The 15,000-nt window shown below is 40.0% G+C and overlaps 1 protein-coding gene across 3 annotated transcripts in view; it reads left to right on the forward strand.

Moving 5' to 3' along the window:
• AK6 (adenylate kinase 6) overlaps positions 1–15,000 on the forward strand; it is a 140,992-nt gene that overhangs the window by 55,912 nt on the left and 70,080 nt on the right. For 2 of the 3 annotated variants that reach the window (XM_044063884.1, XM_044063886.1), the window contains one exon: positions 12,070–12,138. The exons of the other annotated variant lie outside the window; for it this stretch is intronic. In XM_044063884.1, the coding sequence (XP_043919819.1) occupies positions 12,070–12,138 (69 nt within the window). The remainder of the gene's footprint in view (positions 1–12,069; positions 12,139–15,000) is intronic. 3 annotated transcript variants of the gene reach the window in all.

The raw sequence follows: 15,000 nt of genomic DNA on the forward strand, positions 1-15,000 counted from the left end.
ATATATATGTATATATATATATATATATATATATATATATATATAGTGTATAAAATAGTAGTTCAACATATGTTAAGATTTTATAGTGTATAAGTTACACAGAGTACATATATTGTCTGTATTTCTTATCTATTGCATCAGAAAATAAAAGCATTTCTCTTTTGCTTACACTAAAATTAAATATGGGATGTCAAGTCTAATTATACAGCTGAAAATGCACTGTATTTTGTTCAGATGTTTTCATTGCATAACACTTATTTATTTATCCCATATTTACCTGCTCACATCAAGCAGGCCTGTAGACTGAACCTATTTTTTTTTTTTTTTTGTTTTTAACTTTCTACCACATGGAATTTCTGCGGTCATCTTTCTCAATAATGACGTACTAAAATCTGTCTTATGTTCTTTCAGTACAGATTTAAGCAGTCCTTAAAGTGAAAAAATGTATTAGCCCATTATGAAACTTAATGTGAACAATACCGTATAGAACAATTTTGTTCCAAAAGTCCCAAGCCATGAGATTTTTGGTTGAAGGTCGTTGGCAATATGTCCAGGATAGATTATGAGTTACCTGTGATGAAAACACAGTATTGTTTTTCAGTGAAGTTACCCTCATTTGATACCAACATATAATAGACTGCATTCCTGTTCTCTAATATTATTGTCTTGATGGCAGTCGTCTCAGTTGTTATAGTGTCCAGGGCATCTGCAGTTTTATTGTTGACGTTCTCTAACAAATTGGATAAAAGTCTAACTTCTTGAATGGTGCATCCCACCTCGTACATTGGAAACAAGTAAGAAAAATATCTGTTTCTCTTTTTATCTGGCATTATCCTACTTTGCCCATTTTATATCTGTGATTTCGGGAGCAATATAGCCAGCGTAGCAGCTTCCTTAGCAAAGCAGTAGGTAACTACTTGTAAGCTCTCTCTGCAGATGTTCATCGTGTTTCACTGCTGCAGTCATTACACTTGGGTTATCCTGCCATCAGGCGGGCCCGCAGTTGGCCAGAGTTCCAAAGTCTTGGTCCGGTATCGGTTGCCGTCGCTTCTTCCCTGACGTCAGTGTGTATATAAGATGCAGCCGACACCATTTTCTTCAGTCTTTCTTGCCACGCGGTGCCCAAAGCAAAAGTATTTCGTAAGTGCTGGTCGGCCGACTCCTGAGATATCAAATTCGATTTTCAGAACCGAAGTCTTCAATAAAGCTAAGTACCCGATTGGGAAAACTTTTTCTTGCCTCAGACTGATGTCAGTAAAAGTTAATAATTGTATTTCTTGTGGGAAGCAAATACCTCATAAGGATTTTCATTCTTACTGTATTCCATGCCTAGGTCCTGATCACGACATCACTAGTTGTCGGTTTTGTGCTAGATTTAACAAATGCACTATTAAACGCCGGCTTGATTTTGCTCACCATTACGTTGGCCGAAGATTTAATTACACAATGCCATCGGAACAACCGACGACCGGAATGCATAAAAACCGCAGAGACAAGGATAAGGACAGGCATCCGAGGTCCAAAACTGACTAAGCCTATTGTCTTTATGACAGTTGTCTCCGTTGTTATAGTGTCCAGGGCATCTGGAGTTTTATTGTTTATGTTCTCTAACAAATTGGGTAAAAGTGTAACTTCTTGAATGGTGCATCCAACCTCGTACATTGGAAACAAGTAAGAAAAATATCTGTTTCTCTTTTTTTTTTTTTTTTTTCTGGCATTATCCTACTTTGCCCATTATATCTGTGATTTCGGGAGCAATATAGCCAGCGTAGCAGCTTCCTTACCAAAGCAGTAGGTAACTAGTTGTAAGCTCTCTCTGCAGTTATAGTAGTAGTCTTTGAATATATTCAGTCCAGTCAGACAAGTTGGGAAGCCATTTATGTTGATTTGTAGTCATGTTGCATTTGCTGTCTCCCATCGGACAACTTCTGTTTTGTCCTGAAGCGGATTCCTCCTCTTGCAGCTGTAGCCAAGTTGGGAAGCCATTTATGTTGATTTGTAGTCATGTTGCATTTGCTGTCTCCCATCGGACAACTTCTGTTTTGTCCTGAAGCGGATTCCTCCTCTTGCAGCTGTAGCCAAGTTAATGTAGACTATCTGGGTAAAGTCAGTAACACTATTTCATGTTGTTTTAATTAGATAGCCACTCTTCAAAATCTGTTTGCAACATCGGTACATAGTTACAGGAGTAGTGGGAATTCCACCTTTTGCATGGTAAGGGACATGGCTACAATTCCAGCAATTTTTATTCAAATCCAACAATTGTGTTTTAATCAAACATGTTTTATAATGGTGTAGCAGGTGTGGGTAAGGGTTGCTGCTCCATCCTGTAGTCTGATGCAGGCTGAGTAGGCCGCACAGTCCTAAAGCAAACACGGTTGATATGCACTTCATGTCAGTTTTGCAGTCAGAAGGGTTTGCAGCGAACTGTTTTTTTGAACAAAAATAGTTGCTTTTTCTGGTAGGGGGGAGTAGGGAGATTAGCTACTGAAAGGGTTGCACTTAGCTGGCATGGAATGCAGTGATTCTTCTGGAGTAACAGGTTCATTTCTTAATGCACATTTTAGGTGCTTTTGGAGAGTTAATGTGATTACAGTTAGATGTCTGTGGAGTTGCTGTTGGTTCTTCAGTCAATGGTCATCCAGCTAAATATTTGTGGAATCTGGCGCACTATTTTTGTCGAGTTAAAATTGCTGTCTTCAGCTGGCTGGTTTGGATCCAGTATGGTAGGCCTTCACACTTCACAGATTCAGAAATGAAAAACAGGGATAAAGCCTGGGAGCACTGTCGCAAAATCAAAACCCCCTCAACTAGACAGAAATTCCTAGAACTACGCAATAGAGTCAAAAAGCTAATAAAACAGGACAAATTCCAATGCTACCTGTCTGCCCCAGACTCCTCCCAACACAGCCCCAAACAATTCTGGTCCTCCATAAACTCCATCCTCCACCCAGGTAAAGTCAGTACCCCTCCTCCTAACATCCCTCACTCCTCAGAAAATATTGCTACCTCATTCAACACACACTTCACACAAGCCATACTATCACTAGCTAAACAACACAACCCCCCTCCCCTCCAACCCACACCTTCAACTAGTAATCTCCCCACGGTCTTCTCTTTTTCTCCTGTACCTACCTCCAACCTAAAAAACTCTTAACTAAACTTAAGCCCACCAGATTAGCAGCAGATAACCTCCCAAGTGAATACCTACAAATCGCAGCTGATGCTCTGGCCTACCCAGTATCCATCTTGATTAACTGATTTCTGTCAACGTTACGTTCCCACACTGTGGAAAGTATCGCATATAATTCCCCACCACAAAGGCGGACCTTCCACAGAACTAACCAATTACTGCCCCATAGCTATTCTCTCTCCACTCTCCAAAATACTAGAGAGATGCATACACTCTCAGGTCTCAGACTACCTCCTTACTACCAACCTCCTTTCCAATACTCAGCATGGTTTCCAACCAAACCATAGCACCACCACTGCCTTACTCCTTTACTAACACTATCCTTCAGCATAAAAACAATGGTCATCTCTCCTCTGCTACTTTCCTAGACCTATCTAAAGTATTTGACATGGTCTCACACAAACAACTTATCTCTGTCCTCAATAACCTGTCCTTCTCACAATCCGTCACCAACTGGTTTCAGAGTTACCTGTCTGACCGCCAACAATCCGTTGTATGGCAGAATGACATATCTCCCCAACTACCTGTCTCCATAGGGGTTCCCCAAGGATCCATCCTTGGACCCCTACTCTTCTCTATTTTCACCAATAATCTAGTCTCTGCCACCAAACATGGCACACTCCTACAATACGCAGATGACCCAACCATCATCTGCTCAGCCCAGTCCCTACCCAAACTGCAAAAAGTCACACAGGAAGCCTTTTCCTCTGTTGAAACTTGGTTATCCGATGCCCAATTAATACTCAACCAAACAAAACTAAACTACTCATCTTCCAACCCACCAAACATACTCTTTAACATCACAGCAAAAGGCAACACCACTATATACCCAACTGAACACACCAAATTGCTAGGAGTGGAAATAGACAATAAATTAAAATTTGACATTCACATATCCATGACCATAAAAAAGTCCACAAAAAACTTAGGAGCGCAATACAGAAATAAGCAACTTCTCACCAAAGCAGCAAAGATTTCAATAGCAAATTCCCACCTTATCTCCACCCTACTTTATGCCTCTCCAATATATACCAACCTAAGGCAATGCGATCTAAATAAGCTAGAGACCTGCTACAACAAAATCGCCAAATTCGCCACAGGGACATCCTACCGTAGTCACCACTGTCTCTCACTTTCTGAACTAGGTTGGCTTGAACTCCCTCACTTCCTTCAATGGTATCAACTCTCACTCGCCCACAAACTAGTAAACCATCCACTAAATGTCCCATCCCTCCAGAATCTACTCCAACCTTATAGCACCACCAGACCACTAAGATCCAGCAACAAAAATAACTTGCAGATCACTAAAGCCAATAACTCTGCTGGTGAAGCACTATTCTCTTGCACCATAGCCAAATTATGGAACTCCCACCCACCCACAATTACCTCCATACCATCATGCACCCACTTCAAAACTTTACTAAAAGCGCACCTAAAAACATGCTGTCTATGCCCTTGCAACTCCCTCTCTAATATCACCCACCCTATCCAACCACTACCTTTCTTTCCACTCCACTAACTACCTTGATTATAGCAAGCTCAGATGCTCATAAGCCAGTACTTATTTTACAGCAGGAACTTCTTGTAACATTTGTTAATGTCTGTTATGTACTTCACAAATAAAGATTCTAGTTGTCTACTGATGTACTATGTTCTTCATCTGTAAATATGTTGTAAGTAATTGCTATGTAAATTGTTAATCGCTATGTAATCCAATGTAACTAGCGTCTGTTTATTATAACTGTGGAGCTTTTCTCCCCGGGCCTCTGCTGAAAATGGAACTGCGTCCAGTTGGACACTCCCGGTCAACAAATATAAATAAATAAATAAATGTTGGGGTGGTTAAAACTACCAGATTATTTTCTTTCCATCTGGGAAATAATGCTGTTTTCCTTTGGAACACCAGGACCGTGATTGTATCACCTGGCAAAAATGGATGGCAAGCTTCCTTGGGGCCTGTTAAAAATCGTGCTTGGATACTGACAGTTATTTTTAATGCATTTGTTAAGCTCCATGCAGTATTTAATATTTATAACAATAGAACTTTTATTTGGTCTTGATGGTGGCATGCCTGGTACCCTCATGGGGTGGCCCATCAGAAGCTCATGTGGAGTTAACCATGTTCTTCTATCTAAAGAAATTCCAATCACTCCGCACCACACGCTTCAGAGACCTCAACCTAATTACCACAATCAACAGAATATGCTGGAGGGACAGGTTCAAAACCCAGAGACTGCCCATGCTATGGAATAGACTTCCCATACATGTCAAGCAGAGCACCTCACTGGCCCTCCTCAAGAGAAATCTTGATGAGTGGATGGGAAGTAGAAAATTCACCCCAGGGATCACTCCAGTGGCTTTACTCGACAGAGGCACTGGAACTAAGATCGGGTGGCACTATGCCAGGGTAAACCTGTGGGTTAGGCTTGTAAAGGATCCAGGGCAATTAGCTTAGTGCACATCTATGAACCTTTTGATCACTGTGAATGTAAACTCAATTCTAATGGTATGGCATTAGGCCCTTTCAGGGCAGTTTCTGTACTGATTTTTTTTTTTTTTTTTTTTTTGCTAACTTTTTATTCCAAGATACCATTGTAGCTTTCTACTACTCCTAAAGCACGTGAGCTCTAAAGGCAATGGAATTTTTGAACCACTTGAATAACCCTGCACAGTTTTCACACTACCTACCGTTGAAGTGGGTGTCCTAGTCACTGATAATGAATACCAGTATTCCAAACCTACGCACTTCTTCACTTAACATTTTTTTTCATACTGTGGTTGTTTGCCTTAGCACAGTGAAAAGCTTCTATCCAGTGATTTTTAAATATAAACACACACACACACACACACACACACACACACACACACACACACACACACACACACACACACACACAATCACTATCACTGTACTAGAATATGGGTAATTCCCTGACATTTGTCTAAACTGAATGAAATTTACTTGTAAAATTTGAAATGGCCCCTGTGGGATTGGTAAGACAGCCAGTCTAGTTTTCGCTTTGATCTCATTTGTGAGTCTCATAATGTAGGACATAATTGTGTCAGATCTGATGAGCCACTGAGGAGTAACCGATCATGCCAACTTCTGTTTGCTTGCTTCATTCGTGCCTCCTTGATGTACATTGATACAAGCAGACAAAGACAAGAAAGGATGGCTAGTGCTGTCTCATCAAATATGAGCAGAATGTTAAATGCAGCCTGCTTTCTTCCAAGATGATGTTTCTTCCTCATTTGCCCTGTCTTGTATGACTTGTAGCTAGTCAAGTTTTGAAAAAGGTACACATGAGTTACTTTGAACATTAACAGGCAGCCGCATTTCAGTAGCCTGAGATTCATTTAATACAACAGCTTTATCTGCCTTATCAGATTATGCATTACCTAATGCAGCTTGAGTATTGTCTTTTGAATGTGCCTTACACTTAACATATTGCTATAATTTGTGCCAATTTAAAAGCTTCCAACCCACAGCTGTCTAAAGTCATGAGCAGCACCATAGCTGCCATATTGGCCTTCGGTGTGGATTGTAGCAGTCTTTCCAATAGCCAGTGGGCTGTAGTCGGCAATCAGGCTGTTTGTACAGAAAAAAACTTTAAATTTCCCTTCTCTAAAACAGCATTTTCAGAACATACTGCATGCCCACTTCTTAAATTTCCATGTTTGTTTCTTTGGCATGAGCCATCTATAAACAAAATGATTTTTAGGTTCTGATGAAAAACTTTGTCTGTCTCTGCTTTGAATACATTTCTACCACTTGGATACAGATATGATGCCCATCTTTAGCAGCTGGAAGCAAAGAAGCAGATTTTTGGCACCGGGCACTTTCTAATGAAGTATTTATAGTAGTCCGTAATGATAGTTTATATTTATTTATTTTTTGGCAGACAATAGGTGCCGTGTTGTTTTTCAAAAGTAAAGTAGCTACATCATGAGGTATAACAACAGTATGAATCTAATACTAAAGGGGCTGAAAGTTCCACTATAACTGCTGCTGCAGCTACTGCTCTGAGGCAAGTAGAAATGCAGTAGTAGCTACTGGGTCTAGTGCTTTACTATACTAAGCTGTGGGATGATGCTTATCTCTATGGAGTTGCATTAACACACCTTGTGCAAAATTATTTTGTTCACACGCAAACAGTGTGAGCGAGTGATTTTTTTTTTTATAATCTGGCAGTTCTAAAAATGAAACCATTGTAAGTGCTTGTTTTAGTCTCCTAAAGGTATCTTCAAGTAATCCTATTGATCACTGTTGCAGTAGCCTCAGCTGTATGGGTTATTATTTTTCTATTGATGTAACAGACGGCCAACTTTCAATGCTTTATGCCACCTTCCATGTGGCTATACTGTTAGGCAGCTTGAGCCGAGCTGACTAAGACAAGTTTGAATGTCAAGCCCTTCAGAGGTTTACTGCTGCTGAAAAGTACACTTCTCCTGAGACCTTCGAGGATCGATGGTCAGCTTTTCTTTGCTGGGCAGACAAGCTCCCATTGGGAGAGGGGAAATCCATGTAACAATTTTAATTTTATTGCTACTTTTCTCTTCAGGAAAATTTATTTTAAAGCTAGGAGCTTCTAACTTTCTGTCAGGAGACTGTACTGAACTTATAAACTGACAGGAAAAAAGAGCACTCCTGTTTTAAAAGTAACTGAAAAATATTTTTCTCAGGAGAAATTACTTTGTAAGGCTGGGCAAGTGTGGTTTATAGTGCTTTTTACTGTAGGGGATGACTTAATTTTTGTTTTTTGTTTTTACTGGAATTTACTTATCTTCTCTAGGAAAGAGGCACCTTTTTCAGCTTGACCATGGAAAAATCTCACAGTCCCCATAGTAGGTCCTTCTTCCATCCACAAGTTAAGCAAACCCCCTTTGTCATCACAGCAGGGTACAGTTTACCTTGGCCACAGGTGGAGGACTCTGCTGTGCCCATTAGTTATACCTCCGACCACTCAATTTTTACCCAGGATCCATTTGGTGTAGCACCTCCCACCACCATGGACCAGGGTTATCCACATCCTCTGTGGCTGCTGGGTTTTCGTTAGTGGGCAAGGAGAGTCGCTCTTTTTGGCTCTGGAAGAGGGAACAGGGAAGGCTTCACTGTTTTGTCAGAATGTTGTGCCCATCCCAAAGACAGCGACTGCTGACATTAATAACACCGTTGGCCCCATTTTTCCTGTCAAAAAGAAACTGAAAAGTATACTTGTGTCTTCTACTTCTCAAATTCCTTTAGACAGGAGTAGTTTACTTGAGTCTGGCTCAGGTTTTAATTAATTCAGGCTCTTGATCCTTCATGTAAAGCAGTTTCTGGTAAAAGAGAGGAATCCCTCCTTTCCTGAAGAGATTAAAGATTCTGAATCTGGACTAGAGGGTAAAGGGTTTTCTCTTTATATTTCTGATTCAGACTCAGGAGAGCTGAGTTTCTGACTCTCCCTCTGGGAGTTATCTCTTTCTTTGGGACTATTTCTAGAATGTGCTAATGTTTTCAGTGGGATAATACTGAGGTTTCTCAGTTCCGAAGAAAATATTGAGTGCTTGCAGAAGGAACTTCTAGAGCCTCCACCAGTTCATCCAGTTATGTTGCTTTGGAGGATATGTTTTGGGGGTGGGTGTGCGAGACTGTCTGCAATTTCCTGCCAGTCAGCCAGCTGCCCCTAAAAAGATAGCCAAGGCTGTATAAAGTTGCTTGATATTTCAAGTTTTTGTACACTCTTCCCAAACTTGATACAGCAGCTATACCTTTTAGTTAACTTGCTTAATTCCAATCCTACTATTTCTGATAAGGATGGGAAGATTATTGATAACTACTGGAAAAAGTGTATGCTTCTGCAACTTAGATTTTTTTTTCAGATTTTTGAATTGTCAGACTCGTATGTTTAGTTTTGTCTTGGCTAATTGTAAAAGTATCAGGAATGTTTTGTCTGCAATTCAAGTAAAAAAAAATGCTTTAAGTTGATTTTTTTTTTTTACTGTTTAGCATTATTCATTGTATACAGGTGTGTGTGCGTGTGACTTGTTGATTCTTCAAGGGCTATGGCTTTTTGTACTGTTTTGAGGAGGTTTGCATGGCTGTGTTCTCACTATCTCCCAGATGTTAAAATGAGATTTTAAATTCTGCTTTGGAAAGAGATTTAGCTTTTGGCCCCTCTGTTGCAGAGGTGATCAAAAAGTGTAATGAAGGGGTTAAAATGACCCAGGGAATCTCAAAATGCAGATAAATGTTTAAGTAAAATGGCAAGGAGGTTCCAAGAAAAATTCTGGAAACTCCCAAAAACAGTCCAGAGTCAGAATGACTGTTTACGAGACTTTGCCCCCCCCCCCCCCTTTGCCGGCAGCCCCTTTTTCTTGCAAAAAGACAAACTCCACTTTTCTCTGTGGCAGCAAATAGTTTTCAGGCACATGGGTTCTGAAGATCATTCATCGAGGTTACAGATGGTAGTGGGAGGATATTTCTCCTTTACAGGGGTCAGTCCTCATCCTCCAGGCTGGACTACTTTTGTTTCCAGTGTCCATCATATACTATCCCAGGGTGTAATAGAATTGGCTTCCCCTTTCCTGGTGGGAACGTTTTTTTTTTTTTTTTTCAAGGATGCTTTAGTGCCAAAGAAAGAAAATGCTTGGAGACCAGTCCTGGATATTTCTTAAACCTATTGTGATAGTGGCCACATTCAAATGTTATCATTTCACAGCCTGTTACTTTCTCTTCCTCATTCAGGTTTCCTGGTAATGTTAGATTTAAATTATGCTCATCACATTTCCTATTCATCCAGACATCAAGCGGTTCTTAAGGTTTTATGTGTCTGGATCTCGTTATGAGTTCTCTGCCTTACACTTAGGACTGTCCACTGCACCAAGAGTGTTCACAAAAAAGTGTCTTAAACTCCAGTTACAGTTCACTGCAGGCTACAGGTTATACACATTTTTCCATATTTAGATGACTTTATCTTTGCAGAGTCTCTTTTAAAAGTGTCAGGAATGTGTCTCTCAGGCGAGAGATCTCTTACAAAGCTGGGGTTCCAAGTAGGGTTGCCAACCGTCCAGAATTCTTCTGGACTGTCCAAAATTGAGGGACACTGTCCAGAAGAACGGAAAATGCCTGTGTTGCCTGGAATAAATGGTGCACTGTGCACATTTTCTTTTAGTTTAAAAAAAAAAATGCAATTTTTTTTAAAGGGGCGTTCATCTTTAAGAATTCCCTTTGCGTCCGGGTGCAGAAAACGAAAACGGTGTCTTTGCAACTGTTGTTTACGTCTGTCTACTGTCTTCTGCGCACGTGGAATTTGAATTATAAAGAAGACGTTTGGACTGTATGCTGAAAAGCCCCAAGCAAAGGACAAATCCGGCTGGTGTTTGCTCTGAGTTTTCTCTAATCCCAACTGTGGCACATGCAAGTTCCGTTGTTTTGTTTTGTTTTCTCTCAGCTTTAACCTTTTAACCAAGGTAAGACTGCTCTGTTCAAAGCATACTTGTATATTGATCTAGAAGGCTGTGGGTGTGGGCTCTACTCCCACAGCACATAGATGGATTTCTCAAGCTCATACTGTGTTTTATTTTAATGGGGCAGGGTGCTGCAGTCCTGAGTATGACCTGCTATGATGCCTAGTAACTATGAACCTGTTTTCAGTTTGCCATCCATTTCCTATTGCAATATTACTAGCTTACCATTTTTTAACGTAACATAGACAATCCGTTATTCAAGGGCAGCATGCATTGATTGTAGAGGAAACGCTGAAATATAAAATTGTTTGCTAGCAGCAACTTTTCATTAGTTGCAGATCTCTTTAATGTGGAATTATTTAGGTAATGTTTTACTTCTGCAGAGATTGTGCATATTGACTGATATTGGTGCATTTTAATGACAGAAGTGTGAGTGGCCATTTTTGGTTGAAATGTTCTGAATTGGGCAGTTTTGTCATTATTGGTTCATGTGTTTTGTAAATGTTTACAACTATAAATTTAACACAGTCTAACAAGTGGTGCTGTTACTGTCATCACATCATCACTGTCAAAAATAATAAGGCTTGTTGAGGGATGTGTGTGTGTGTGTGTGTGTGTGTGTGTGTGTGTGTGTGTGTGTGTGTGTGTGTGTGTGTCTCTCTCTCCAAAAGCTGCAAGTTGAACATTAGCCATATGTTTTTCATTTGTTTATCAATGAAGTCAGAAGTGTACAGAAAAGTGTCTACCATTTTTTGAGGGGTAGTTGATATATGAAAAGAGCACCTATAGCATTACTTATGCCTGATTACTGATGAGGCTTGTTGGGCAGCAGTGTTTGTCCAACAGCAATATGGCTATCTTATTTATGTGAAGACTTCACTGTCACATCTGATGTACCCTCTAAAGGGGCATGCATAGTCATCTGGGACAGTATGTATGTGGGTGTTTTGTACTCAAGTACCCTATTAGAACTCTGGATTTTTAGTGTGAATTGGTTTAAGGGAACTAACATATGGCCATTTTCGTACAGTTAACATAGCCAACATTTTAGAGGCTTGTGTTGCCACAGTCTGGCAATATACCCAGTTTTTACTTTGGGGGGGTAGTTGACCATTACTCACAAGAAAGTACAAAAGTCATATTCATAATATATATGTGCACTAAGTTCTTATTAGACCAGAAGTAAAAAATAATTTTCTTTCACCATTCAAGACAACATTTCTGTTAGTGCATACAGGGTGTGTATGAGAGCACTGGACTCTGTCTACCAATGCAAACAGTGTTCTGACATGTACTTTAGAGCTGAAATGCATTCAAATACTTGAAGTTGGAATGGCATTAAGTGCGTCTCCCCAAAATTCTAAATGAATTCCCTGATTTTTTTTTTTTTTTTTTTTTTTTTTTTTTTTTATTGTAAACTTCTTTAGAAGACCTGTCAGAAGGCGACAGTATCTGTTTTCTGGCTGTGAGTATTTAATATCTGCACACAAGGCCAGGTGAGATTAATTTTCAAAATATATTTGCAAAAAATCCTTATTCCAGGAAGAAATTTTTATATCCTCATCCAAGAGTATATCGTTACTCTTACTAGTAAATCCAATGTTTCAGAAAGCTTGTGCTGCTGCAGTTTGGCACTGGTTGTTTACAGACCTCATAAGAGGAATATGGATCTGCACAGTACAAAGTGTTTTTGCTGCAAGTCATTTCTACCAAGTATGTAATGGTTCAGGTGATGGGCAGCCTAACAAAAAAGTGCTTTTAATATCTATGATCCTATTACAGCCTGAAATTTTAGCTCCTCTCCATCACTAGGCTGCAGCTTATTCAGGTCTCTCAGTTGTGTGCTTTTGGGAATTTTAGTTGATTTTTGCAAAGATGCACTCTGTGTTAAACATTTATGCCTGGATTAATTGCCTTATTCCAAATTGTAAATGATGATATTATGACTGGCTTACTCAAACCTGTAACTTACTGAGGAAGGCTTCATAAACCTCTTTCAGCAGCAGACCACGATATAGGCTAAAGCAATGGATGGTATCAAATGCCATGCTGTGCTAATCTCATCACTGATACTACTGGATAATACAACAGCCAAGTTCAGCGCTACCTTTACTTGCATTTTTTGCATGAATTTTCGATGCTGCTGTCTTTAATTCATCTCGTACTGACACTATCAGATAAAGGCTTCTGTTATGGTAGCAAATAGCTTAAAAATGCTACACTTTTTAAATCAGTAAGTGCTCCTCTTACCCTCTGTCCCTTCCCACCCTTTGAGCAGCCTCTGGCACCCATATTAACTCCTTCCTTACATGGGAGCAGTTCCATATAACTTGACATTATTATGATTAGAGCAATTCTGCTATTTAAGTACATCAGTAATATGCCAGTTTTGTTTCATTAGAGATTCTACATGAGCGTACCGGTCTTAAAGCTGTGATGGCTACTAATTCATGTCTGCTAGCTGTTATTATGTTTTAAAATTTAATACAATCAGGAAGGTGAATCAAAGAACTTTTGCATGGCTTTAAAATTGTGTGCAAGGGGCCTATGATTTGAAAAAACCTAAAGGTAAACTTAATACACCACTGGCCAGATGCATTTTCTTTTGAATGTAGGTTTCAATGCTGTTTTAGTGAATGTGAGTTTTAAAGGCAAAGTATTAAAGCTATGTCTGTTTGAGAGACTTGTTGAGCAAATGTCTATTAGTGTTTGTGCTGTAAAATTTGAAATAAAAGCTTTACATTAAATCCAAATATCTGTAATCATTGTGGACGTAAAGCAGAAAACAGTATGCACACAGAGTTTTGAACAGTATTTATGTCCACTGGGGACACCAGAATGGCTGTGTGTGTGTGTGTGTGTGGGGGGGGGGTAACGCATTTTGCTTTCATGTACATTTCCAGAATTTTTGACATGAAAAGTTGGCAACCCTAGCAAGAGAACCTTCAAATCTTTCTGGACTCCTCACAGGATCATTTCTGGGATCTCAGCTAGATACTACAGTTTAAAGAGCTTTCTAGAGGAAGCAGATCTGCATCTAGATTTATTTATAGGGTTTTCCACTCTGACTTTGGTAACTGCAGAGGAAATTCTCAGGATTTTAGGTGTTTTGGCTTCTATGAGTTTCATGATATTCCTGGCAAGACTCCATATGAGAGAGATTAGTGATGTCTAAAGTCTCTTTGGTCCCAGCACCAACACCCCTTTTCTTTTCAGATTCTAGTGCTGGGGTTTGTTAGAAGAGAAATCACTTGGAGGAAACAACAGATCTCCCTAAATTCAGGTCTCCCCTTCTCTCTCCCTGTTCCAAAGCAGTCACCACTGTGCCTCTGATATTGCTTGGAGAGCGGTTTCAAGAGGGATAGAAGTATAAGGTGTGTGGGACACCAAGGACAGACGTAAGCACACAAATAGAGATGTTTGCCCTGATGAAGGCAATCTACTCGGAATCTTTTGTCACAGGACCTCTTCAAGGTGTTAGACAATACCACAGTCATGTGGTACATCAGCAAGTAAAGGGGAACCAGTTTGTACCCACTCTGCAGACTAGCCATGTTAGCTTGGGATATAGCTTTACAGCACAATCTCCTTCTACAGTCATCCTACATTCTGTCAGAACAAAAGTGTGTGGCAGACAAGCCGAGCAGGGCCTCACAAATGGTAACTAGAGCGTGGTCTTCAAAGACCGATCCATCTGTGGAGAGTTCAGGTAGATATCTTTGCGCTTCCTCTTAGATCAATCACCTGGCAAAATATTGCTCCAGGACTGCATGCAATAAGGCCTGGAAGAAGGATGTGCTTTTTTTTTTTTTTTTGGACAGGAAAGCTCATGTATGCTTTTCTGCCCTTTCCACTTAATATTGGAGTATTTTTGAAAATTCAGAAGGAATCCCCCAAGGTCATTGTGCTGACTCCCGTCTGGCACAGGCAACCGTTTTTCTCCCTTCTCTCGGAAATGGCCAGGGCAGTTACCACAACTTTCCTCACTGACCGATTCGCGGTACAGAAAAACAGGGGAATTTGATATTCTTGGGTTTTACAATATTTGATGGAATTGATATCCTTTGGACTTTCCTACTTTTCTGTCAAGGTTCATCTGTCAGCCATTTCAGCATTTCCACCCATGGCTCCTCCTCTTTCAATGCAGTCTCATGTCAAAAATGTTTTTGAAAGAGGTTTTGCGTAAGAGGCTTCCAAGAAAACAGGTAGACCCTCCTTGGGATGATAATTTTATTTTCTCCATTTGAACCTGCTAACCTAGCTGATATAAGGTTCTTATCATGGAAAACAGTCTTATAAGACAGAGCAATCAGTATCATAGTTAGAAGCATTTATGGTGTGTCAACTCTATCTCATTT

This window comes from Protopterus annectens, chromosome 2.part2 (genome assembly GCF_019279795.1).
Source record: "Protopterus annectens isolate FY-2018-M chromosome 2.part2, PAN1.0, whole genome shotgun sequence".
NCBI classification, from domain to species: Eukaryota; Metazoa; Chordata; order Ceratodontiformes; family Protopteridae; genus Protopterus; species Protopterus annectens.